Source organism: Daldinia caldariorum (assembly GCF_022478825.1).
Source record: "Daldinia caldariorum strain CBS 122874 unplaced genomic scaffold F4812scaffold_1, whole genome shotgun sequence".
Classification (NCBI taxonomy): domain Eukaryota; kingdom Fungi; phylum Ascomycota; class Sordariomycetes; order Xylariales; family Hypoxylaceae; genus Daldinia; species Daldinia caldariorum.
In genome coordinates this window covers 3,934,110-3,961,927 of record NW_025953037.1, presented here as the reverse complement: position 1 = coordinate 3,961,927, position 27,818 = coordinate 3,934,110, and the positions used below count along the sequence as shown (strand labels likewise).

General features: G+C 47.2%; 4 protein-coding genes across 4 annotated transcripts; 2 read left to right on the top strand and 2 right to left on the bottom strand.

Annotated features, from left to right (window-relative positions):
- The first annotated feature begins 1,904 nt into the window (after positions 1–1,904).
- On the top strand, positions 1,905–17,849 carry F4812DRAFT_44672 (acetyl-CoA synthetase-like protein). The gene is made up of 6 exons (XM_047935670.1): positions 1,905–3,524; positions 3,594–6,700; positions 6,750–8,863; positions 8,915–8,985; positions 9,046–17,347; positions 17,412–17,849. Exons 1-6 carry the CDS (start codon positions 2,533–2,535, stop codon positions 17,544–17,546), a joined length of 14,721 nt encoding a protein of 4,906 aa, XP_047795589.1. The 5' UTR covers positions 1,905–2,532; the 3' UTR covers positions 17,547–17,849.
- Positions 17,850–19,980: 2,131 nt separating this feature from the next.
- On the top strand, positions 19,981–22,756 carry F4812DRAFT_44685 (Fungalysin metallopeptidase-domain-containing protein). Its single transcript, XM_047935686.1, has 7 exons — positions 19,981–20,450; positions 20,529–20,920; positions 20,975–21,099; positions 21,206–21,631; positions 21,700–22,117; positions 22,183–22,272; positions 22,333–22,756. Exons 1-7 carry the CDS (start codon positions 20,094–20,096, stop codon positions 22,427–22,429), a joined length of 1,905 nt encoding a protein of 634 aa, XP_047795588.1. The 5' UTR covers positions 19,981–20,093; the 3' UTR covers positions 22,430–22,756.
- Positions 22,757–23,005: 249 nt separating this feature from the next.
- Positions 23,006–24,704, bottom strand: F4812DRAFT_455086 (nagb/rpia/CoA transferase-like protein; the record flags this gene model as incomplete). Its single annotated transcript, XM_047936765.1, has 2 exons — positions 23,006–23,389; positions 23,505–24,704. The coding sequence occupies 2 exons, from the start codon at positions 24,702–24,704 to the stop codon at positions 23,006–23,008; spliced, it is 1,584 nt and encodes a 527-aa protein (XP_047795587.1).
- Positions 24,705–25,042: 338 nt separating this feature from the next.
- F4812DRAFT_44734 (UPF0187-domain-containing protein) lies at positions 25,043–27,089 on the bottom strand. The gene is made up of 4 exons (XM_047935733.1): positions 26,698–27,089; positions 26,277–26,638; positions 25,876–26,222; positions 25,043–25,813 (listed from the first exon to the last, which is right to left on the bottom strand). Exons 1-4 carry the CDS (start codon positions 26,902–26,904, stop codon positions 25,314–25,316), a joined length of 1,416 nt encoding a protein of 471 aa, XP_047795586.1. The 5' UTR covers positions 26,905–27,089; the 3' UTR covers positions 25,043–25,313.
- Between the last annotated feature and the right edge of the window lie 729 nt (positions 27,090–27,818).

Here is a 27,818-nt window from a genome sequence, read left to right as displayed (position 1 = left end):
GCATTCCCCGATGACGGCCTGAGCTGTTCTCTGCTATTTTGACCCGGGTTTTTTGCCCTTCGGAACTGTACCAAAGTTTGAATAGATTACCATCCTTCTAAGTACGCCGGCCTTCTTCATGCTCGTGTGCGTAGATGCTATGAAGTGGAATTCATTACAGGCAAGCAGAGTTATATCTCTTTGTTACACTTGCTGCTGTGACCAGTCGAAGTCAACAACTGAAACCGCACTCCGGCTATTCTTAATTATACCTCATAACATTTTTACATAAATATAATCAGATTTCGGAGCTTTAACACCCACATGGTTAGCTCAGAGGTGCTTCGCTTATAGCACGCTATCTAAGCTTGATACACCATGATGTATTGACCTAAGCTGGAAGCTCCATTGAAACAGTCCCATGGATACATCACGGGGAACTCTGTTGTTATAGTAATATTGCTAGTCTGGCAAGTCAGTAATTTTATTGCAGGTGATAAGAGGTACCTTGTTTAGCTTTAAATACTGGGAACATGATAGTACGGACAAATCACCAAAAACGGCATCGGTACTAGGGGTGAGTTGGCTAGTCGATGGCCGTGACCCTTCAGGAACAACGTCATGCCATCCATTGCTACTGCCAAATCACCTAGATGGTCTTCTTGGTACTAAATAACACCACTGACTATCTATGCCTGGAGAGGAGAAGTAAACCGATAGATTTGCATACGCGAACCCACAAACATGAAGACCGGGTTAATAAGGTATCTTAGTTAGGTACTTACCTCCTACTTACCTTGAACCAATTTGAAGAGAAAATTTTCATTTCCTGCAGCATGAAGTGGGGAGGAAGGTCGAATAACACGCAGATGGTGGATAGCGTAGATCGATTCTTTGGTTCCTGTTCCCGAATTGTATTCGATAGACCCATAAGTCATAATTATCTGATGATCTGATAAGATCATGTAGAGATCTTATCCTGGAAATTGGCGTCTTGACATTTTGCTAGGGTCCTGGACGAATACCGGAGCTACTATGTAGGTATTTAGCAGGTTTCGTGATCCGAGGAAGTTTAAGCCGATTGGCATTTTTGTAGTCATGCAAGTTCCTAAAATGCGTGTGCAGTTTGCTTTTCCGATTAATATCAGAAAATCTACGAAAGGTGTAGTAGTAAACTTCTTTATAAATTGGGGATAATATATAAGACTTCACGTACTATGTGGTGTCGCTCTTCTGTTGCCAAAATACAGGTATGTAACCGCTAATTCAGTTCCCAAGCGCCAGCGTCCTGGTGGTATCTCCGCGTAGCTAAATAATTTAATTCGTCCCCGCTCGACCGACGTATTATGGTAATTGTACAAGCGGTACATTTGCCAGTAATCTTTTACGTAACTTTGAACGTTACAAAAGCTTTTCTCTAGAGTATTTCATCAGTTGTAATCGAATGATTCATTCAGCGTTGTATAAAGCTTGTTTTAATCGGTTGCTTGTGTTTTCTGAATGAACGCCTTAAACCCTCCCAGAAATGCATGAAACAACCAACCCAGCTCTGTATGCTACAGTATAAAAAAGAACAATTCAATATGCAACCTACCTAATCCAGCGCCAGCACAGTGCTGAAAATCTCTGAATGTCAACAGTAGAGCGCTCTCTAATTCTGTTCAAGTTCTTTAATATACCTAACGCGTAAGTATCTCCAATATATCTCAAACACAATACGCTATTCCTCGTACTCGCATATACCTACTCGGGACCATTGACAAGGTACTAGGACGAGGGCAGCTGCCAGCTGCTGCTCTTAGTCACTGACCTAAACTATATCTAGAATGTAAACGTAATGGAATCGTTACCAGTTAACAGGGAGAAAAAGCCTCATAAAGAAAACTCCCTGGCCGCAACTCCGTTCATTCGACATGCATATTTCCGAATGTGACGAGCCGGCGCTGAAATTTAATCGGTTTTTTCCCCCCTCCCTCTCTCTTACCTGGGTAATATTAGGTTAAGTACCTCACAATAAGGAATCTACGTACTGTTGGGTTAGGTGCTGGGCAGCAGCCCAACCGAACGGGTACCTAAGGCACATTTTTGCATATTGCTTTGGTTCAATGTTGTTCCTGCGTCAAGCCACAAAGCCACGCATGCTCGCCATTCTGCTATCTCTCACCTGCTAGCTTAAGTGTTACTTCAACTTTTAACGCGTTGAGGTGTATCTGTTTTGAGCACTCAGGAAGAAGCTCGCCTCAAGTTGCGAAGTTAGAAAGAGATGCGGTTGCGGTTGCAGTTGTGGTTACTCTTATGACGTGGCAAGGCTAACTATTTACAAGGCAAACTATTCGCAAGGCAAAGCGTGCTCAAGTTCTATCTTAGCAACTCCTTCGCCAATTTCGCGAAGCCTATCTTAGCTATAATTACAAACACCAGTCGCTCCCTATACTCCTTCGCTATCACAGTGACTACCTGCTCAGAAGTGACGATAAGAGTAACGTGGTTTATTATCATTATCATCTCGCAAAGTACGCTTCCCCAGGTGAAGAACATCATACGCGACTCGCGATGGAGCTAGCGACGGAATCTGGAGGGCTCTCTATCCTCAATCCATCGCCGGCGACCCTTGAAGGGCCGAAGCTCCTTCACGACTTAGTGTCGAAGGTGAGCGACGATGGCTTACCAGCTATAGATCATCATCGAAGCACCGGCGAAAGCGTTAGCATCAGCTACCACGAACTCCACTCTACGGCGGCCGCGGTAGCTGCGCGTATACTCGAAACTTTGCAACTTCCGGGGTCAGTTGACTCTCGAGAGCAACTTGTTATACCTATTCTTATCCCGCAGTCGCCGGCGCTATACATCAGTCTCCTCGCTATTTTAAAAGTTGGTGCCGCCTTCTGTCCTCTGAACGCCGACATTCCGGTTGATCGCCTCAAATTCATATTGGGCGATGTTAAGGCTAGGCTCGTTCTGGTTGATTCTAATCTTGTAACGCAAATTCCACATGATGATTCTTATAATATCCTACCCGTCGACCAATCGCTTGACTCCCTGATACGGAACGGATACCGGTCGGCTACCTACAGAGTACCTGAGCCTGATGACCTGGCGTACGTCATGTATACTTCCGGCTCTACTGGGACGCCCAAAGGAGTGGGGATATCTCACCGCGCTGTGACACAGAGCTTGCTTGCGCATGATCGTCATATTCCACGGTTCACTCGCTTCCTCCAATTCGCGGCGCCCACGTTTGACGTGTCCGTGTTCGAAATATTTTTCCCCTTGTTCCGCGGTAGTACTCTCGTATGCAGTTGTCGCGCGGACTTGCTGTCGGATCTTCCCGGTGTTCTAAGAGGTTCCCGTGTAGACGCGTGCGAGTTAACGCCATCCGTTGCAGGCAGCCTACTCAAGAAAAGAAGCAATGCTCCTGCGTTGCGTCTCTTGCTGACAATTGGTGAGATGCTTACCGAACCAGTCGTTCGGGAATTTGGTGGCGATGATGATGAAGATAGCATGCTTTGGGGCATGTACGGCCCGACAGAAACAGCTATTCATTGGTAAGTCTTTCTCGGCTATCCTAGCTTAGGGGTACAACACGGTTCATAATCGCTCACGTAAGGTTGCAGCACGGTCCAACCCTCATTTCAAAAACAGTCTAGCAAGAATAATATTGGAGTTCCTCTCGATACCGTATCAGCATTTGTGATAGATAGCGATGCTCTAGAATTCCGGGTGCTCCCTGTTGGTCAAATCGGAGAGCTTGCTATCGGCGGCAGTCAAGTAGCTGTTGGATATGTCAATAGGCCTGAGCAGACTTCGGCCGCGTTCCTCGAAACCAGTTGGGGTCGAGTGTACAGGACTGGAGATAAAGCTAGGATTTTACCTGACGGTACGATCGAGTGCCTTGGTAGGATCGGCGGCGGTCAGGTTAAGTTGAACGGCCAAAGAATAGAGCTCGGAGAGGTTGAGCATGCCCTCTTGCGCACACCGGGATGCCATGGTGCCCTGGCTGTTGTAATCTCAAACGTGTTGGTGGCTTTTGCGGCTGTTGAGGGCGCCGCGGAATCGGCAGGGATGCGAGCGGCAATTCTTTCCCGATGCAGATCCTGGCTGCCAACCTTTATGATTCCTGCTGATTTAAATATCGTGGAAGATTTTCCTCGTTTGCCTTCGGGGAAGGTTGACAAGAAAACACTAATTGAACAATACGAAACCTTGACTTCTCATAATTCCAACGTAGAGGAATCGTTCGAAGATGAATTGGAATGTCAACTCTGTGAGATCGCTGAGGCGATTCTCGGACAGCGCGTCACTCCATCGGCCTATTTATCCTCGTTAGGGATGGACTCCTTAGCAGCCATCGAATATACATCGAGAATCCGGGCCTCTGGAATTACCGCCAGCCCCATCGATATCCTCGAGGCGACAAGTGTGCGGGAACTTATTAGCATAATCAAATTGCGGCATAGTGAAACGAATTTCTCGACCTCGACGATCAACTCCTCCCTTAACGGTTGTCATTCCGATAGTTTGATGGATCAATTGTCATCCGAAATAGCGACGCAACTACAACCCGCCGACGTCGAGCACATAGAGGCGTGCGCTCCTCTCCAGGAGGCGATGGTCGCGGAAACTTTAAAGGACTCGAGGTTGTATATTAATCAAACGGAACTGATGTTTCCTAGCAATCTCGCGGTCGAGTTGATAAAGTCATGGCTTAGCATGTTGGCTCGACGTAATGAGAATCTACGCACCGGGTTCGCATATATCGGCGATAGACTTTGCCAAATAATCTGGAATCACCTCGAAGATAATCAAATTGAAGTTATCGACCGTGCACGTTCTTTTGAATGCGTCGACGTTGAACAGTTTCTTCGTCGCCCGCTCAAAATCGACATCATTCCAAGCCGCCCGCCGGCGAAGCATCACACAATTCTGATAACCCTTCACCATTCGATATATGATGGGTGGACGATGGATCTGCTAATTGAAGACCTCTCGCTTTTAGCACAAGGATCACCACCAGCTGATAGACCTCAGTTCGGTCAAGTGTGCCGGCACCTAGCTGCCCCTCCGAAAAATGAGATTGACATGAAAGAATTTTGGGCGGAAAAGCTGCGCGGCTGCATTCCGGCGTCTTTACCCAATTTCAGGACTTCGGCTGTGCTAAAGTCGCAAATTATGACGACGGGCAAGGAAATTAAAGTCGATCCGGCCTTAGTCAGAGATTTTGCGCTCGGTGCCTCTGTCGGGCCTCAAGTTATATTCCAAGGCTGTTTAACCTGGCTTTGGGGGCTAATCAACGGGGTCGGCGAGACGATAATAGGGTCTGTGTCATCCGGTCGGACTCTCCCTATTGCCGACATTGAGAAGATAATGGGACCTTGCATGGTAACCCTTCCACTCAGAACGATCCCGGGCGAATACGCTACTGTTATTGAGCTTCTGCAAGGCATTCATCTGTTCAATCGGGAAACACTCAAATACAGCACTCTTCCTCTTTCGGAGATAAAGCGAGCCGCCGGAATCTCCCCTCACCAAAAGCTTTTTGATGTTATATTCGCTTACCAGGAAACTATTGCCAGCCGTAGGCGGAGCGATAGCATCATTTGTGAAGCTTGGCACAAGGACATGGTAGAAGCAAAGCTTCTCGTGGAGATAACTCCCTCTGACGATGCTTTTTCGTGTCAGTTAACGTGGCATTCGGATGCCTTTTCGCATACTCAAATCGACCTCTTATTCTTGCACCTTGACTCCCTAGTCCGTTGTTTTGTTGAGAATGGCAACCTGCCACTCAGCAAGGTTCTACGCTGCTTTCCGGCCGATAACCTATCCCATTATAACGAGACTCCGAAAACCCTGCAAGTGCCCTCAAGCTTGTCTAATCTCGTAGAGGAGATGGCACTCAAATATCCAACTAACGATGCATTATGCTTCGCGTCTTCAACTGGCCCTTCCGGTATCCAAACTCGGACATTAACCTATCGGGAACTGAATTCGAAATCTAATCAAATAGCTAACTATCTGCGACATTCCGGTTTGGTGCCGGGACAGATCATCGCGTTAGTTATGGAGAAATCGATTTTACTTTACTGCGCGATTCTCGGGATACTTAAGTCAGGATGCGCATATCTCCCCATCCTTCCCAACACTCCTCCACAGAGGATGCAACTGATTTTTAAACAGGCTCAGCCTCAACATTGCTTGGTGGATGAGTTTTTCCCATCGCAGGTTTTAGAGGCAGTTGACTTTTCCGTAACTAATCTATCGCATAAGGTTCTTTCAGAATATCACGATTCCAACTTTGAAGTCTCTAGAGAGCCAAACGATCTTGCCTACGTTATTTATACCAGTGGAACTACTGGAACCCCAAAGGGTGTCTCGGTTACCAACGCGAATGTTTTTAGTAACATTGAAGCATTATCTCGCATTTATCCTCACGAGCCTTCGGACCGAATGCTACAAGCTTGTTCTCAAGCGTTCGACGTATCCGTATTCGAGATCTTCTTCTCGTGGGGAAACGGCATGTGCTTATGTTCAGCTACTAACGATACCTTGTTTGAAGATATTGAGAATTCCGTACGGGCACTTCAAGTAACCCACCTCAGCATGACGGTCACTGTTGCTTCGCTCATAGAACCTAGCCGGCTACCTAATGTTAAAATGCTAGTTACGTCAGGTGAACCTATGACCGATGCCGTGCTGGACACCTGGGCACGGCAGCTATGGCAAGGTATGTGAGCACCTACCTGTATTGTCAGTCTTCTGTTGACACAATTAAGGTTACGGTCCTTCGGAGACTACTAATATATGCACTGTAAGAAAGATAACTCGAGGTGATTCGCCTGCGTACTTAGGATGGCCCCTCGAAAATACTTCGGCCTTCGTCTTATCTCAGGACAGTGTGGACTTGATGCCCTTGGGTTGCGTAGGCGAATTGTGTTTTGGTGGCGACCAGGTAGCAGCAGGCTACCTTAACATGCCGGACCTAACAGCAGCCAAGTTTCTCGACCACCCTAAATATGGTCGCTTATACCGATCCGGAGACCTTGGCCGCATGCTTCCTGATGGCTCTCTAATTATCCTTGGGAGAATTGACACTCAAGTGAAACTCCGGGGACTCAGGATCGAATTGCAAGAAATCCAAGCGATTGTTCTTAGGAGTGGACTTGCAAAGGCCTGCACAAGTGTGCTTGCTACGTTCGGAGGTAATTCCACAGAGCAGCTAGGACTGTTCTACGTTCCTATTGGTTATGAACGTCCAGATTTTACTATATTGCCTATTATAGATTCGATAAGAAAGACGACCATCACGATACAACAGATACTACGGGCAGCTTTGCCGGATTACATGGTGCCATCTTTCGTTATCCCCATCTCTGCTCTGCCATTTACATCGTCTGGAAAGGTCGATCATGACTCGCTGCGATCCTCAGCTAGTGATATTTCGGACGAAATATTAGACTCGTGCAGCTACGTGCAAAATTCTGTCGAAGGATCCCTTGAATGGACAGAACTTGAGGTTTTGATAGCGGGAGCCATCTCAGAGGTGATCCGTGTCGACAGGAAGGTAATCAACCGATGGGGTTCCTTCGCGGCCCTTGGAATAGATTCTATCTCGGCCATGCCTTTATCGCGGAAGCTCCAAACAGTTCTGGGTAAACGGGTTCCCTTATCACTCATTTTATCGAATCCCAGCGTTGGGCGGCTTGCTTCAGCGATCGCTAAGGATACGTACCAAATAACAGCCCGGTCCGATAGAAGAGGACTTGGTTTGCCGGAATCGCTGGTAGAAGCCGTGCGAAGACGCTTTGACGATTGGGGAGAAGATCGCGTAGAGAATATTCTTCCGTGTACCCCCTTACAAGAAGCAATGCTTTCGTCTTCCATGTCATCCTCGAATAAACATTCGTATTCCAATCAGATGCTTTTTCGACTTCGCCTCCCATCACAGGTTATGAAGAGGCACTGGGATGCTATGTTCAAACGCCACGGGATCCTACGGACATGCTTCGTGACGACCGCGGATGTTCGGCACCCAATGATGCAAGTGGTTTTGAAGTCTTACTTACCTACGTGGAGACTTATCAAGGTAGATAGGACTGATTTCCATGGTCTGGCATTCAAGCACGGAAGCTCCCTTCCGAGTGCGCTTGATTCTGGCGACCCTCCAGTTTCGCTCTTATTTATCAGCCTTGAAGATTCCACCGAATATTTGTCCTTTGTCTGCCATCATGCCATCTATGATGGTGTCTCGATGATGCAACTTCTCTCAGAAATCGAGGCTGTATCGCGGCATGAGCAGTTGCTAGATGCTCTGCCTTTTGAATTATTCCTTGAAGAAGCTCTTCCTCTTCATCCAGAAGCTGATGGATTTTGGGAAGAGCATTTGCGTTCATTTTCTCCGTTCCATTTCAATAGGTTGACGTCGGTTAACCATCCCGGTTCGCACGTCATAACAGGAGATGCGTTAAGTCGCCCATATTCCTCCGTTACGGCTCGTACGCAGGAGTTAGGCGCGTCGCTTTTATCATTATGCCAAGCGGCCTGGGCTATTACGCTTTCTCTATTACAAGGTAATAGAGATGTCTGTTTTGGGAACGTCGTGAGCGGTCGTTCCATCGCCTTAGATCAGATCGATACCCTTGTAGCGCCGTGCTTCAATACTATTCCTGTTAGGATAGATCTTTCTCGCTTCAAATTCCCTCATCAGGTTATGAATAAATTTCAACGGCTCAACGTCCAAATGATACCATATCAATTCACCAGCTTACGACGGATACAATCACATCTTCAATTACCGTCTCTTTTTGACACTGTTCTTATTCTTCAACCGCAGAATTATGCTTTAGACGAAACAATATGGTCATTGGAGCAAGAAAATGGCGCCATGGATGTAAGTGACGATCCAGATGCTCCTTGGATCGCAAAGCTAAGTCGACGATAGGTGCCTCTGGTATGCGAGATCACCCCTTGCCGGGAACGAAATATTCTTACCGTGCAATTACATGCAAATCCGTGAGTCTTAATCGAATGTAGACCACGTACACTTCCGATGTGTTGCTAATCCGCGAACAGGACGATCTTCTCGCGCCAGATTTCATCGTTTATCCTAGATCTCTTCCGAAATATTCTTGATACTTGTCTAACGCGTCCATCTTCTCATATTGTCACAGCTTCTGATTTACCAATCGAGTGGCAACGTCAGATGTCCAGTTTGGCTGGGTCGCGAGATGTAGTAAAGACTCATGGTACGACGCCAGGACAGCCCGACACAAACGAGACTTGGAACGAAATTGAATCGATGGTTCGTGCCGTTTTATCGAAGCTAGCAAATATCCCAGAGGGAAAAATTGATCGGCATACCCCAATATATCGCTACGGTATAGACAGTATTGGTGCGGTTCAGCTGGCTACTCTTCTTCGTCAGGAGTCGTCGTACACCATATCTGCACTAGATGTGATTGAGAATCCGACATGCGCGGGAATTGCCTCTCATTTAACCGCTCCCGATAACAAAACACCGCGTTTCGTTTATGATTTCCGCAATTTTCAAGATACCGTCGGTAGGTATCTAGATAGGAGCACCAGATTAACTAATGATTATGAAGAATTATTGCCATGTACCCCGACACAACAGGGCATGATATCGCAATTCCTTAACTCTAACGGCACGCATTATTTCAATTATACAGCCTGGGTATTAGGAGCTGGAGTCGATTCTCGGAAAATTGCTGAAGCATGGGTGCAGCTCGCAGCCGACTGTCAGATATTGCGGACTGGATTCGTGCCGGTCGACCACAAGGACGCCTCCTATGCAATGGTAGTTTATCCCGTCGCTGGGTTCTCTGTCCCGGTGTCAGTTCAAAAATCTAGCACCTTCGACGACTTGGAGTGGCGCACGACTGCAGCCTTGAAGGCTCTGGAAAACCTCTCGGTACCGCCCTGGCAAGTTGTCATCGTTGACCACCGACCCGCTCATTCAACTATGCACCTTGCCATGCACCACGCATTGTACGATGCCAACTCGCTGCGTTATTTAATACGGCGATTAATTGAATCTCTATCGGGCAATTCTCGAGGACAATCTCCCCCGGTTCAGTTAGCTGTGTCTGCCTGTCTCGACCCTGCGAATTCTCAATCTACATCGGAAGCCTTCTGGCAAGCGAAAGCAGAAGATCTCGTTGTTAGCAAATTTCCAATGATGACACCACTCTATGTCTCCGATCCCACTACGTCAACGTTATCAATGACGTGCAATATGTCCCCCAAAAAACTTCGTCGCGGTTCTTCGCAAGCTGACGTGACAGTTAGAGCCGCGCTACAGGCAGCTTGGGCCCGAGTTCTTTCTTCCTACCTCGGGGAGACCTCCGTTACGTTTGGGATCGTTCTTGACGGACGTACAACGCAGGAAGAACGAGAGGTAGTCTTCCCCATGGTGACAACTCTACCTATTATAGCGCGCAATTCCAATTCCAATGCCGAGCTTCTCAGAGACATGATGCGGTACAATACAAGTTTACGTCGATATGAGCGCACGCCCCTTTCTAAAGTGCAGCGATGGCTTGGTCGACCCGGTCGTCAATTATTCGATACCATAATAGCGTATCAGACTATGGATGCCGTAGAAGTCGAGCCGCCATGGGAAATACTGGAGGAGTCCGCATCGGTCGAATATGCGGTCGCGCTCGAAGTTATTGAAACGGCTTCAGAAGAACTCCGGGTAAATCTGACATATCAAACCGATATCCTACCAGCCGAACAAGCGCGTCTTCTTCCAAGACAATTTGACGCCGTGCTAGCAGACCTCCTCACATCACCCCAAGGTCATTTCACAGCACTCCCCTCCTTCTCACCTGGCCTTCTCTCCATTATTCCGGCAGCCTGCCAGCAGATTCCTCCTCCTGCGGATCTTTTACATCAGCTTGTCGAAAACTCAGCGCGACGTATACCAGCATCTACTGCTCTCGAGTTCGTTTGGGAGTTAGGAAACCCTTCCCGCATTAGGCGCTGGACGTACCGCGAGTTAGACGAGATGGGAAACCGTGTAGCCAATATGCTGTCGCGTCGCAATACGTCACCAGGTAGTATCGTCGCAGCGTGTTTTAGCAAGTGCCCGGAAGCATATTTCTCAATCCTTGGAATTCTCAAAGCGGGGTGCGTATTCCTGTCTCTCGATCCTGGTGCCCCGGTATCGCGACTCGAGTTCATTTTGAGCGATTCTGATGCGTCTTGTTTACTTATCGAATCATCTTTGGCTGCAACCATGGATCTAGACGTAACTGTGCCAACTTACACAGTTACGGAAGAAGAACTCTTAAAATTTCCCGTATCACCCATAGAACCTGCTCGGGGATCTCCGTCAGACACGTGTTACTGTCTCTACACAAGCGGTACGACTGGTACTCCAAAGGGCTGTCTTATCAGTCACAACAATGCCGTCCAGGCTATGCTCGCTTTTGAGCAGCTCTTCTCTGGGCACTGGGATAACCACTCTAGGTGGCTACAGTTTGCTTCGTTCCATTTTGACGTATCCGTTTTGGAGCAATATTGGTCCTGGTTTGTAGGTATCACCGTCGTTGCAGCTCCGAAGGATTTGATACTCTCGGACATAACCGCCACGATCACAACCTTGGACATCACCCATATTGACCTGACACCGAGCCTAGCAAAACTCATTCATCCAGATGAGACTCCGAGCCTATGTAAAGGTATTTTTATTACCGGGGGCGAGCAACTTCGGCAAGAGATACTGCAAGTATGGGGACCCAAGAGAGTCATATACAACGCGTACGGCCCGACGGAAGCGACAATTGGAGTTACCATGTTCCGGAGGGTTCCTGCTAACGGCAGGCCGTCGAATATTGGACAGCAATTCCCGAATGTGGGCACTTATGTTTTGGAGCCTGGTACTGAAATCGCGGTGCTTAGAGGCGGTGTCGGGGAACTGTGCGTATCCGGGAGACTCGTCGGCCTGGGTTACTTGAACCGGAAAGAACTCACCGAGGAACGTTTCCCGTTCCTTGAGAGGTACGGTGAGCGCGTATACCGTACAGGCGATTTAGTCCGCGTGCTTCATGATGGCTCGTTTGATTTCTTAGGTCGTGCTGACGACCAAGTTAAACTTCGCGGCCAGAGGCTCGAAATTGGCGAAATCAACCACGCCATTAAGTCCGGCCTCTCTAATCAAATAACGGATGTTGTTACCTTGGTTACAAGATTAATGGGACAAGATAGAGACCTTATCGTTTCTTTCCTAGCTCCCGATACGGCTTCGTCACGCTCTACCGATTTGCAAATCTCATCCGACTCAAGTTCATTGAGCTTGTCCAGGGCAGCGCTTGAAGCTTGCAGGAATTCACTCCCTGGGTACATGGTTCCTACCTACGTCTTTTGCGTGCCCTTCATTCCTCTATCTGCAAATAATAAAGCAGACGCGAAACGTCTCAAACAACTCTTCGCAGATCTACCTCATGATTATTTGCGAAATGGTACCGCGAGCTCAACCGGCACCCAGAGAACGCTCGACGAGAAGGACCGGTTAATCGCCTCGGTTATTTCGACTATCACGGAAATTCAAGGCATAGACGTCAATCCGTCCTCCTCGATATTTGAGTTAGGTATTGATTCGATTAACGTTGCGCGGCTAGCCATCGCTCTTCAGTCCCGGGGTTTCACTCTTGCAACTCCTTCGCTTATTTTACGTCATCCCGAACTAGGTCGTCTTTCCGAAGCACTCGCCCAAGGGGCACCTATAGCTCTCAGCGGGCAAGTACTTCAAATTAAGCAGTCGATTCGCGCTCGATACTATAGAAATGTTGGCGCAGTGTGTAGGGCTTTGAAGGTTGACAAAGCAGAAATAGAATATATTGCGCCGTGCACTCCTCTCCAAGAAGGGATGATCACGAGATACAAGACCGCCGAAGGTCAGTCGACTTACTTCAATCAATTCCATATATATCTTGAACCGCAGGTGTCATTAGGTCGCCTGAGAAGTTGTTGGAATAGCGTATTTGCGGAATATGCCATTTTGAGGACAACATTCTTCCCCACAGGTGATGGATATATCCAAGTCGCAACAAGGAAAGCAACCGTGCCTTGGTTTGAGATTAGTTTTGAAGAGAAAGATATCACAACCCTCATATCGGAACGTCGAGACCGCTGGATTGCGTCAAACCAGGATATTATACTCAATCCTATGGAGATTGACTACATAGAACATCGTGGAAAACGAATGCTCCTCGTTCGGCTCTTTCATGCTATCTACGACGGACGCAGCTTCGAACTCCTACTCCAAAGGGTGAACGAGAAGTATTTCCACGAACCACCCGTATGTAGTCCTACATTCTTTGAAATCTTGGCTCACGGGCCGCTCTTGAAACATATTGAATCAAGGCCATTCTGGGAGAGGATGTTTAAAGACAGCCTATTTCAACCAGTTCCCGCCATTACAGTCCAACCAGGAGCACACGACGTGATATTATCTCGAGTTATCAGTGTAAGCAATTTGGAAACGCAACGGCTAGCGCTCGGTGTAACGCACCAAACTACAATCCTTTCTGCGTGGTTGGTTACGTTACGCCAGCATCTCGGGTTCGTGCCTAATATTGGCGTCGTCTTCTCCGGGAGGTCCCTACTCTATGATGGCATAGAAAACGTAATTGGGCCGGTCTTCAACACATTGCCATTCCGAATAGACATCACCAATCATTCAAATTGGTTTTCGCTTGTTCGAGAAGTTCAGGAGTATAACAGTTCTATGTTAGAATATGTACATACACCGCTTCGTGATATTCAGAAGTGGTGCTCGAAAGGCAAACCGTTATTTGACATACTCTTGTCGTTTGACCGAGAAGACGTCCTACCAGCAACGGAAGCCAGATCATTTTGGTCCGCGGTACATTCAGCTGCAACTCCTGACTACTCTCTTGCGCTCGAGGTAGTTCTATTGCGAGATCAGTCTTTGCGTACAAGCCTCGCCGCCCGAAAAGATGTTGCCACGGAATCCTCTATCAGTTCGTTACTAGAAGAGTTTAGCCAAACCCTCGTCTCCTTCGCCAATTCGGACAACGAAACGATGCTCCTGAGCAACTCGTTATCGTCTAACGTACCAGGTACTGTATTACAAGGCACGACATTCGTGCACTCGAATGTTTCCAAGGCGGAAATAAACACCAAAATACTTGACAACGTCAAAGCCCTGGAAGTTAGACATGAAATAGCCTCCTTGGCTGGAGTACCGGATGAAGAAGTCCAAGAGAATACAAGATTTCTTGAGCTTGGTTTAGACAGCATCGATGGAATCAAGCTCGCTTCGAGGCTTAAGAAGATTGGTATTCGGATCACAATCAGCGAGCTGATGAAAAACCCTACCTTCAAGAGCATTCTCCATTCACACATTACTACAGATATGAATGGCAATGACGATCATAATGCGGCTAATCGTCTACAAAGTTCGAGTGCCTTCTTGGAAAGCTACTTGGAACAGGAAATAAAGGATCTTCAGGATGCCACGGCCGTCCTGCCACCTACTCCTTTGCAGGATTCCATGGTGGCGGATATGCTATCATCTAACTTCGAGCGATATTTCAATCACGACGTACTAGAAATATCAGAGAGCACGGATATAAACCGACTTAAATTAGCCTGGGCTACAGTATACGCCAATTCCCCAATTTTGCGGACGACCTTTTTAGAGGTCGATAGCCCAAGCAGTAAAGCCGCGTTCTGTCAAATTGTCCGAGAACAACCCCTTGAATTTGAGCCGACGATGGAGCTTTCTAGTTTAGACGACATTTCGACAGTGATTAATCGCTCCAGGAGCATAGCAGCAGCGGCCAACGGAAAGGCAAAATTGTTTCAGCTCGTCTTTGCGAATACTCCGGATAGTTGCTATCTCGTAATCTCAATCGCCCACGCCCTATACGATGGATGGTCAATTAAATTGCTACATAAAGATGTGCAAGCAGCATACGACGGCCACTATCGCCCGCGAAGTAGATATGAGGAGTATCTTGCTCATCTGCTCTTCAGCTCCTCGACTCAAGGTGAGAGCTTTTGGGCTGACTACTTGACGGATGTTCATCCAATTATTCTTGACCCCGTTACAAGTCTACCAACAAAGTATCAGCCGATCACACATCGATCGGAATTACTATCTGCGCTACGGCCAGAAAGTATAAAGACTTTGTGTAAAAAGCACCACATCACACCACAGGTCCTTGCTCAAGGATGTTGGGCACCTGTGCTCGCTTCGATGTCAAAGTCTTTGGACGTTACTTTTGGTGTAGTTCTATCAGGGAGGGAGACAGACGAAGCTCGAGATCTACTGTTTCCGACTATGAATACTGTGCCTCTAAGAGTCATACTCCATGGGACGACGACAAGTTATTTCGAATATTTACAGGCTAGCATGTCTGATGTCATGGAATATCAACACTTCCCACTTCGAGAAATCCGAAGATTATCCAAGGTTAAAGGAGGTGATCTTTTTAACACACTCTTTCTCCTACAAAATACCGGGGAAAGCCAAGTTGGAAATGACAATACCATCTTACGATCGGTCCATGCATCTTCCGCTGTGGATTATCCATTGTGCATTGAAATTGAAATGACTAAAGTATCGGTCGTATGGCGCATAGCTGGCGATGAACGCTACATCGCGCCAGAGGATACGAATCGGATTCTAGCCAACATTGAAAGTGTTCTGAGATATATTTCAGAGAATAATTCAAATATTCTCGAATTCGATACGACAGGCAAGGTGTCTATCTGCGGGCTAGAACCGTTCGATCTGACGAAGGATGTCGGTGCCTCAACAGAAGCAACTTCAAACGATCATATATCGGGAGAATCGTACTTCGGCGACTTGGAATCACCCGTCCTAGATGTCTTGTCAGAGCTATCGGGGATAGACAAGCGTATTATCGACCCCGATCGTTCCATATACTACCTTGGTCTGGATTCTATCAGCGCTATTAAAGCGTCATCTATGATCCGAAAACGAGGTCTGGTCGTCTCTGTCCGCGGCCTACTCGAAGCGACGTCTATCCGCGAAATAGTTGATCAGGTAACAGGCCGAAACAGGCCAATAGAACAGCGTCGAGATTCCCCCTTTCAACTTAACTCAATACTAAAGCAAGCTGAGATAGACTCACTTGTTAGGGATGCGGGGTTATATGAAAGTGCTGTAGAAGCGGTTCTACCGGCTTTACCCATGCAAGTGCACATGCTAAGCACATGGCAAAACACGAACGGGCTTGTCTTCTTCCCGCAATTCACTTTTCGCCTTCACGGAAGGACTAGCTACGAAATAATCTCGAAGGCCTGGTCTTTACTTGTATCCGAAACTCCGACGCTCCGAACTCATTTCGCTGCGACCAAATTTCCCGGAATCCCCTTCGTTCAAATCATCATGAAGCCAGAGTTATCAAGGTTTTCTGACACCGACTCACTAGATAAGGTACAAAGTCGCCATGTCTACGAGCATTCTGCGACGCCCTTCTTACATATCCGTGTTGAAGATTTGAATCTACAGAATCCCGTTATATATCTGAAGATCCATCACGCGTTATACGATGCCATCAGCCTGCCAGTATTGATGGGCCGTTTCTTAGAGATATGCGAGAATGGCTTGACACCGATCCAGAGGATGCATCAACCTATGTGGCATGATTTCGTCTTGAATCATTATTCACCTACTGTTCAGCAACGAAGGAAGCTGTTCTGGACAACATATCTCCAAGGAATAACGCCAATGCACATGATTACTCCGAAAGCCTCACTCGAAAATGCCGGTCAGAAGGCTGAAGTCATATCTCAGTTTAGACAAGACGCGATAAATAACGTGTCAAAGGTTAAAGGTTTCAGTTCGGCGCATGGTGTCACGCTACAAGCACTTTTTTTCGCAGCTTACTCGAAAGCTTTAGCTACTATGCAGCAGCTCAACGAACCAGATGAGCGGGAGAGAGACCTTGTGTTTGGGATCTACCTTGCAAATAGAAACAGCTTTTCGGGAATCGAAAAGGCTCCATTTCCTACACTGAGCATTGTACCTCTTCTCGTCAGAAAACCAGTTAGCCGTTCGGTTATTGATTTAGCTACTGAGATCCAGAAAGATATTCTTAGTATCGGTACATTCGAGAATGCTAGCGCAAGCCTATGGGAGATTTACGCTTGGACCGGCATACGGATTGAAAGTTCGGTCAATTTCCTCATTACACCTATGGGTGAGGATGATGTGTATTCGATGCGTGGTATTACGATGACCGAAATACCTGATGACCCGACAACGGGAAGCAACAAGGATGGACCATCATGTAGACTTCCGCAGCCAAGCGCGTGTTTCAGGCTCCAGGATGAAGCAATGAAAGCATATATAGTAAGTTAATACCTCTCTGTACTAAACAGACATACCACGACTCTAATATAAAATGTGTCAATAGCATACACTGGATATAGAAGTGGCCGTACGCGAGGATATTATGAATATTGGTATATTCAGTCCCCCCCTCCTCTCGGAGTCACAATCCGAAAACTTGATGGACGGTGTTATCAATATATTGGAGGATATAAATTAGGCTACGGTGAGCAAAATCGTTGAATGTCGCTTGAGACAACTGGACCAGCTTCTCCTCAATTTCACCAACATCAAATAGGAAGAAGTATGACTGAACTGGTCTGGAAAGGCTAGTTTGACTGCGCTGACTCGCATTGATAACGTCTTCTACTAACGACACACTATTGTTTCATCGTAAATGCTCAGATTCATATCTTCTTGTGGCCTTGTTTCGCTTTCATGTCGAAGACTATATCCATTATACTACCAAGTCTATAGGTAATGATCTGCTAGATTAGGACAGTATAAAGCCGCCCAATCTACCCTCCAGATGACGACAATACCATTCTAAGAGTCCAAATATCATACCTATCCTACAATTTGCTGGATTTCCATTTAGGAGACACGCAGTATCCCCGCTATTTCGCAAGAGGCGTGGATCTCGTGTCCATTGTACAAGCTAAGAGAGGTGAGGCCGTTCTAGGACACTTAAGCAGCTAAGAGTCCCAGTAACATCTCATCTCAAACCCGATCTTTCTAGACCGCAATTGATCCATACGAGATTGCTAGGTTCACTTAAGCGCCTCCTGCAGAGCTAAACAGATGAGGCAGTTATTTATGACCCATTATGCAATGCTATTATAGGTGGATCGTGATAATATTAATCGTATTATTATTGGGGCCAAAGGGAAGGACAGCCCCAAAAAGGAAACGAGCTCACCAGAAGCTTCGGCGAGTATATCTGCATTTGAACGGAGAAAGCGAACCCGGTACCTTAGTAACAATAGAACGTGTGTTCTCTCTCGCACTATTGACATAGTATCATCCCGCTATAGTCGGCGTTCGATTATGCCAAGACGAACGGCAGACTGTTGCTTCGAAAAGGGCATCGAAAGGAAATGTATGGTTCCTAGCTTAATACTACCTACCTAAAGAAAGATCAGACATAAAATGCCTTTCGCGTGGTATATTAGGTTAGGTAGGTAGGTAGTTATAGAAGCAGTTAGCTTGAGCCCGAGCCCTACGTTGGATATTGTAGACTCGACTTTTGGGGAATATCAAGCAACTTGCGGAGGATCTAGGCTTTTCAAGATCATCCCCAGGATCGTAAATGTGTTCGCATGAACCCCAAGAAAGCTCCAGCTTGTATCTTTCAAAAGCCGAAGGAATAATAAAGTTTGAGTCAGCCAGGGAAGCAAAGTAGTAAACTGCCGCGCTTGATAATTGCTTTGGATCCAGCTTGCTTTGCGACAGAGCTATAAAAATTGTGGTTGAAGTCTCGGTCGTCTTACTTCTCTAGGAAGGTCTGCAAGATAGAACTACCAATCAATATTCGGGACGTAAGAGTTGTAGCGACCACTTTTTAAGCTCACAGACCAGTCATGTCCATCTAGAGTCCTAGGCCAATCTATAGTTGCAGCATAAATACCTACCTAGAGCCAAGCGCACATGTCCCCCCCACGTAGAGCAAGCGGCTTTAGCACTTGAGCAATAAATGTTGCACCCGCCAAGCTAAAAGTTCTTATCTCGACGTGCCTTACCATAGAAATCAAGGTACCACGCGCCCACCCCAACTTAGTCCTACTTTCACGTCTGCCGGGGTGCGGATTGCGACATTGGTGTAGTGGAGGTCAGCCGACGTGCCAAGGCTGACCCTCAGCAGTGCCAAAAGATTGGAGCTAAGCCTTGACAAGAATGTGTCATAGTCGAGATGTACTGGAGATGCGAGCACAAGAAACATTCTCAAATTGGAAGTTGCTTGACTACACCTTCAAGCCCCAATCATATTGACAGTCTCACGGGTGTTGTTCGTGATCCTCTAGAGGCTCCAGCAATTTTGCCTGTTGAAGCATGATCGCAGAGACAAATAATGACTTCCAAAGCCATGAATGGCGGGAGAGAGAGGAGGGTCCGCTAGCTTCAGACAATTCCGAGCCTAGGTACCTAAAGCAGACAAGCGACAAAGACTAATTGAATAAGAGGTTTAACCTCACCCGGCACGCCATATCGCAAAATTGGAGCCCGACTGATGAAGCAGTCCGGCGCTATTTCGTCTCCAGTCCAGACCTCGGATATCTTGGCATGCTAACTAACCGGCCTACCTACATAGTACTGCACTCAGGGACTTGCGCCGAATGTCATAAGCCCCTGTTAAGGCGTGCGGTGTATCGCCGCAACTGGCAATTGCTTTCCCTTCGTGATCTCGTAGGCCACAGGGGAGGGGAAGGCTATCAAACTTATCGTACACCCCTACCAATGGGGAGCTGCGCTCATGAGTCTTTGACTGCTTTCTTGAATGGAGACATATCTGTAAGACGTTCGGTCAACGGCACACGACTGTGATTAGTGGGCTGATAAATCAAGGCAAGTCAAACACCGACCCTGTTGATAAGCGCCATGTTTATCAACTATCGCGAACCTTTTCGAAAGAGGAAGCTCAGTGGGAAGGAATGCTAGGGTTGAAGCCGAGCACCGTGAAGCTCGAGCTATATAAAGGCTCAGCTCCGAACGATCGTAGAGCAATCATGCCCAAGCACGGCAAGCCCATCTCTGCTGCTTCCTTTTCGTGATGATCCGATCATTGTTGTTACTCGGGCTTCTGGGTGCGTCGCTGCCCGCCCACAGCCACCCTACCCAGCCTTATAAGGCTGGGCTCCGACGCCGGACGGTAGACTTAAACGCCTACCGCCTGAAGGAGACGGCCGAGTACACGAATAAGGCTGCGGCAAGTACCAACCAGGCTGTGCGTCTTCTGAAGCGGGACTCCTACGTCGACACCGCTACTGAGCTTGTCAAGAGCGTTGTCCCCGGAGCTACATTCCGCCTTGTCGATGACCACTACGTCGGCAATAATGGGATTGCCCACGTCAACTTCAAGCAGACGGCTCACGGGTTAGACATTGACAATGCTGACTTCAACGTCAACGTAAGTCTTCATACCAGGTACCTAATCTTAGGTACCTGTCATAGGAAAAGCAAACGAGTTGGAACTAATACTTATTAGATCGGTAAAGATGGAAGCGTATTCTCATACGGCAACTCCTTTTTCACGGGCTCTATCCCTGATGAAAACCCTCTTAACAAGCGGGATTTCTCAGACCCGACGCAGGCGCTCTCAGGGGCTACCAAGATTTTGGACTTGCCTGTTACTGGAGATGCGTCCGCGGAGGCCGTCGATGGCATTGAGACCTACGTGCTCAAGGGAACTTCAGGCGCGATGAAAGACCCCGAAGCACGCCTAGTCTACCTCGTCAAGCCTGATGGAAATCTAGCTCTCACTTGGAGGGTAGAAACTGACATCCTAGATAACTGGCTGTTATCATATGTCGATGCGAGCACTAACGCTGAAGTCCACGGCGTGGTCGACTACGTCGCCGATGCGACATACCTCGTCTAGTAAGTATAATTGAACCCATCATTGTCGATGCTTCGAGATTAACCCTTTAACAGCCCGTGGGGAACAAATGACCCTGATGAGGGTAAGCGCGAAATCGTAACGGACCCGTGGGACCTTAAGACATCCGAGTTCACATGGATATCTGACGGAAGTACCAACTACACAACTACGCGCGGAAGTAAGCTAATGCCAAACTATATATTACGCCGTCTCAAGGCGGAACATGGATTGCTGCGTATAGCAGTGGGTACGATATAATGACTGACCTTATACTTTATCGTTAGACAACGGCATTGCCCAAACCAATCCAAACGGTGGGTCGAGCTATCTCAACAACTACCGTCCGAACAGCGCGTCCCTCAAATTCGAATATAAGTGGGATTCAACTTTGACGCCGCCGTCGTCGTATGCGGATGCCTCTGTCGCTCAGCTCTTCTACACGGCGAACACGTACCATGACTTGCTATACGATCTAGGATTCACCGAACAGGCCGGCAACTTCGAGTCCAACAACAACGGCCAGGGAGGCAAGGGCAATGACTTTGTCATCCTTAACGCGCAGGACGGCTCCGGTACCAACAATGCAAACTTCGCCACACCTCCCGACGGACAAAACGGGCGTATGAGGATGTACATTTGGACGCACTCGACACCCTATCGGGACTGCGCCTTCGAGGCCGGCGTCATTATCCACGAATATAGCCATGGATGTGAGTAACAATCTCTTCCTTATCCAGCAACCTATGAATCAACTTGGCTGATACTTGTCCCTTATTAGTGTCGAATCGTCTCACCGGTGGTCCCGCAAACTCTAACTGCCTGAACGCGCTTGAGTCGGGCGGTATGGGCGAGGGCTGGGGTGACTTCTTCGCAACAGCTATCCGCCTAAAGCCTGGCGACACCCGAAACACGGACTACAGCTTAGGCGCGTGGGTTTACAACAACCCCGCTGGAATCCGAAACTACCTATACTCGACGAGTCTCGAAACCAACCCGTACCAATACACCACGCTTAACACGTACAATGAAGTCCATGATATCGGCGAAGTGTGGGCCACGACCTTGTACGAAGTCCTATGGAATCTGATTGACAAGCACGGCAAGAATGACGGTCCCAAGCCCGAATTCGACCAGAAAGGTGTCCCAACCGACGGAAAGTACCTAGCTCTGAAGCTCGTGGTTGACGCCATGGCGATGTAAGTGATTTAAGAGATGGTGTCTTAAGATAGTGCGACGGAAGCTGACAGCCAATTCCTTTTAGCCAACCCTGCAACCCCAACTTCATTCAAGCCCGTGACGCTATCATCGACGCTGACGAGGCATTGACCGGCGGTGACAATGCCTGCGAGCTGTAAGTAAATACCCTTATACATTGGATTAATACGATGGCTAACCCCTGATGTTTTTTTAGTTGGACCGCCTTTGCCAAGCGGGGACTCGGTGAGGGTGCTGCGTACTCTAGCTCCAAGCGCACAGGAAGCAACAAGATTCCCAGTGGAGTCTGTTAAATGTATTCCTAGCTGACATTCTACGCGTACCTTGTTCTTCAAGACTACCTAATGAAGAAACTCCCTCATTTGATGTAGTCCGCAAGAAGCGATAGGGAATACACAAGAAACAGTCGACTAGTTATGTATCTTGAAGCGTAGAATTAAATGGAATATTAAGGTCAAAAACAGTTCATCTGACATATAATAAACTAAGCGAAACGATGAAGATAATCCTGAAGGTTAACTCATAAAAATACCCAAAGGCAAGTGAAGTACCAAGAAATCATGATTGCGGGGGTGAGCCCTTGGTTTTTTAAGATTGTCAACAGTCCACCAAGGTTCTCATTTTTCGACACCATAGGGGTTAGCAAGTTGTGACATGCATTAATCAGCTGCCTAATGGCGATACCTTTTCTGTAGACGATAACGAGGATAAGTCTCCCACTTTGACTAGCCTTATACATAATGCGCCACCAAATCTAAGTACCTGTTGTAGACAAATATCTTAGGGGCCTAGGTACCTACTTAGAGCTATTCTTCATATAGCCTCTCAGTTGACTGTACAGTCTCTTAATTCTTATGTTACAACCCGCACTAAAGATCCTTAAAGAACCTGTCCATCTCATTACCGACCCAATCTGATCTTTCTGTAATGTTTTTGATGGACCAAACCCCTTCATCTGTGATGTAGGCGTGGATAAAGTTTGCAGGAACCCATTCAAAGTACGAGTTCCTTACCCGAGCATTACTTCCTTTTGCTATACCGCTCTCATCGTCACTCATAAATCTTTCTATAATTTCAACTCCTTTCACATTTCCTTTCCAGGCGCGTATAACTTCTGTCGGACTGTTTTCCTCTACCGGGTGATCTTCTATCATGCCTGGACCAGCTACCTTTTCGGTTTCACTTAGTATAACCGTCTTAGCATTGGGTACGACATGTCTCTGGCAGAGAAGTGCAGGCAGAGATCCAATTTTCTGGGAACTTCATTAGGAGGCCGATACTACTAGTCGGTGGGATTCGATAGAAAACAATACGAAGTGTATGTAAGGTAGGTACCTAAGGTAGGTAGGTAGGTATATATTGACTTACGTTGCTAACATCACCTGTTGAGCTAATGCGATCAGCTCCAAGGACAAATATATCGATTCCATCGGCAGCTAGAGCTGCAGAAGCATCTGTGTAGATGGTCACTTTTAAATCTACCGATTCCGGTTTAGCCTCGAGCAGCTTCGATGCTAAAGTCACACCTTCGTAGAGTGGTCTCGATTCGAGAATACGAAGATCAACCGACACACCTAGGTGAACAGCAGCCTCCAAAAGACATGCCGATATAGTAGAGCTAGATGACAGTGTAAGGATAGAAAGCGTTTCTTTTAGTGGCATAGTTTGAACGACATTTTGCCGGAGGTAGTCAACGAATGCGTCACGAATACGGTCGGTCGTAGATTTACGTCGACCTAGCTGCTCTTCAATAGCATCGGCTATGTTCCGAATCTTCTCTGGAGGTGATAAATCTTGAGCTAAGATTTTTTCAACTAGGTCAAGTGCTTTGACAGTAGCGCTGGTGATCGCAGCTCCCATACTCTCGCGGGCTTTGCAAATATGCCATGCGGCCATTCGGATATTTGCCCACCATTTATCGTCGACCACGTCAGAATCCATCTCTTCGATGGTATTCTTCAAAATGGAGATTGCCAAGTCAGCAAGCTGCCTAGCACCGCTCTCATGATCTTCCCGCAGCTGTTGCAGGCCGGACGTCAGGACTTTACCCGCTCTCGGGCCTAGGTCGTACTCGGGCCACACCCTTCGCAAACTCGTAACGAGCTTGGGGACGCCACCGAACTCGTCGGACTCACTCACATCCAACGGGTTAAACCATTCGAATCCTTCATGTTCCCAGTCGATGGTGATGCCCTCTTCCCCTTTCCCCCCTTCAGACTTATCTTTGAGGCGAAAGCCGAAAGGGTTGATGGTCCACTCGCGACCTATAGACTCGTCGACAAAAGAATATGGCTTGCCGACGCGAAGCAGCTCAAGTGAGGAGAGTGTAAGCCCCGTCTCCTCGTTGATCTCCCGCAAAGCCGTGGCGAGCGGACTGGCATCGTACTTTTCGACGCTGCCAGATATAGGCGCATATTTGTGCTGATAAGTACTGACCTTGCCACTACGTTTGAACAAAGCCACTTGGGCTTGCTTCCCATCGCCGTGGGGAAGTTTGAAAAGAAAGGACCCTGCGATAGATCGCTTTTTCAGCCCCGTATTCCCGTTTGTCGCATCTCTTGAAGCCATTGTGCGTCTCCAATTGAGTAAATATTTGGTGTAAGCTACCTTCTTTGGGAAGGATCCCAATGCGTGACGAGGAGAGATGGCCAGTGTGGCATTGGAGAAAAGGCTATGATATAACTCATACATCACAGGTTAGCCGGTGATTATTAGTCGGTGTCAAATCAGCCAGTTGAGGAAGGGAGGGAAATAGTTAACGAGCTTCGGTCGCATCCACTAAAACAATACGTGAAGATGGGACTTTTTATGTATATATCGATTTATTTTATGTACTGGGTAAACATCGTGGTTCGCCGCTTTTATTTATCCATGTTGCTGTTTTATTTTCCCCGTCCGCTTAACGAATAATACTTCTTTTTTACACAATCCCGCTAAATCCAAACGACATACGACATAAACAATACCGCCAACATGCTATCCTATTTTCCGATCCCAATAATTAAAAGAAACTTAGATAAAACTCTAAAAGGTATATAGCGTCGAGAAAATAAACGGGATTCCCTACCTACGTACCTATAAAGGAAGTTTGTACGAGGTTAGGGGATGCTCATAGCAGAATCATCTCTATTGACGGATAGAGTTTCAACAAAGCTAGAGCCAGCCCTCGTCGCAATCTCATACGGTATGGGCTTCTTTTATACCGCTCTCGCCCATCTTATCAAATCCAGCGTGTGGTCGGTTCCGTAGCGCATTCCGAATAGCCGACTCGGGTCGTTGCGCCCATATACCATAGCTCGATTCGCTGTGAGGATATAAGACCTTGTTCTTGGGGTTCTCGACCCACTCGGAAAGGCGAGGCTTGGGGCGCGCCGCAATAGTTTCCATATCCTGCACTATCTGCTGGCAGAATAGATCCAGAGGCAAGTCATTGACATCGTTGCCGAAGGGATTTTCGACTTCGTGGCCGATGAAGAAAATGCCTAGAATAATATAGGACGCAGCTACTGTCGCCGGTATTGTTATCCAGCCAAGTTCCAGGAACAATTGGAATGGCAGGAGGAACACATAAATCCAGGTAATTTGCGAGATAGCAATGGCGTAGGCAATAGGAAGCGGTGTGTTAAGAACTCGCTCGGTGCCAACTAAAACGTCGTTCAAGGCTTGAAGTTGGTTGTCTACAAGTTAGGTATGTTAGTAAATTTTTGTAGGTATTTTGTTGAAGCTGGAATTTACTTACAGGCAGAGGTCTGCTGCATTGGGACGGGTAGTTGGCCATTGAGAGCTAATTCGTCCACGTATGCCGTGAGGTAGCAGAGGATCTCCAGAGGAAGATTACCGAGAGGGGTCTGGGCTTTCTTCATCAACTTACGAGGATTTGAGGCTGCAAAAGACAATCCGAGATTCTCTCCGACCGCCTTAAACAGCCCCACTCTCGGCTTTACAGTATGTTCTTCAGTCGCAGCTTTAGCAAAGGTGTCGAGATGGTCAACCAAGTCCGAGAGATCCTCGTAGTACGTGTACGGTTCGAATCTGAGCTTGTGTTTCAAGGATACAGCAAAGGCTACGATTAAGTTCATAGCGGTTCTAGCTCTGGTTAGCGGATAAGATCATACCTAAAGGCCCCGACGGGGATCTTACAATTTGGCTAATAGGTCCCGCTTGGACGATCCCTCTCGCTCAACGGCGTGTATCCAGAACACTCGGCCGAGACCTTGACAGGCGAATATCAACTGGCTCCAATATTTTCTGCCCTCGCCATATCGCTCATATGCCGTCGAGCTGCGGAAGGATAAACCTAGACCCACGACGAAACCAGTAACAGTAAGAAGGATGGACTTAATCCCCAGATTAACTCCTTCAACTTTTTTCGAGATGACGGTCACGAGAGTTGCCCAAGCGGCGACAACAAGTAGCGGTACGATCATTTTAGGGAGGATGCTTCCGTGTAACTGCATGAACAGGGGCCATTTTGAATGCTTGGAGGTATCACGAGGACCGGTCTAGACGTTTACAAGAGTCAGCATTCATAAAACAGAATAATGGGAAATTTGCACCATACAAAATAATCATCTATATCAATGCTCGTATTTCTCCGGCTGAAAGGATTTGGTGTCGATGCATGGCGTCGCGGCGAGATAGGATAGGCATCTTCCTGAACAGTAGGTTGCTTCTTTTCTTGCTCGGTAGGGATATGAAGCGCGGGCAGATCGTTATCGTGGTGCGCATGAGCACCGGGCGCTCCTGTGGCACCGCCGTCTTCAGACATTTCGAGAAAACGCTTAAGTGGGAACTGGAACTGGTGGGGGGGATCTAGAGACGACGATGTGATCGGCAAAGAGTAGTAGTATTCCGCAATATATATGGAGATCTAGATGAAGTGGTATTATATAGAGAGTTACGACTTAGTGATCGACAAGATCACAGTATGGCAGCTTATGGCTTTTCACGACCGCGAGCTGGAATCTGTTCAAGTTGAAAATGAAGGAGAGGATACGCCAGAATTAGCGAAAATTTGAAGTCGAAAATCCACAAGTTGGTGGAACGGGAGAGAAGAAAAAAACCACCTCAAACAAAGACTTCAGGTATGTCCCTGTCAACTCCAATCCTTGCGTGTGAATGAGCTGGGCATCGCGGCTTTTAAATTGTATCTCCTTCAACATTGGGAATCGTAAGCCTAAGGTCTATAAGAGGAGCATCCTGGGAATTATCCATGACTGTTCTAGGTCTAGCCATGACCTCGGTGGAGATAATTGAAACGGAGAAAAGTGACCAAGGGGACCAATTAGAAAAAGGCATCATGGAGTAACAGACGAATTAGATGCTACTAGCTAACGTATCCTCTCAAGAGTTCCTAGAATAGTATCTTGGCACCGCAGGAGGAGGATCCCGGGGATCTAGCATGGGTCGATTGTGTATCATGAGGTGGCATTCTGTGGCTCTCGTCTTATGACCTGTACATAGTAAATTGGAAAGTGAGTTCGCAAAATGCAAAGCCTACCTAGCGTGAACATAGCAAACTGCTAAGATAGATTTCTAACTATTTTTCTTTTTAGTTCTATTAGAGTCCCGGGGGGGGGGGGGGGGGGGGGGGTGTTAAAATATGCAATATATTTAAATAATAAAAATAAGAAATTTATAAAATGATTAAACAATATTTGCTTGATTTATCACAAAATTATA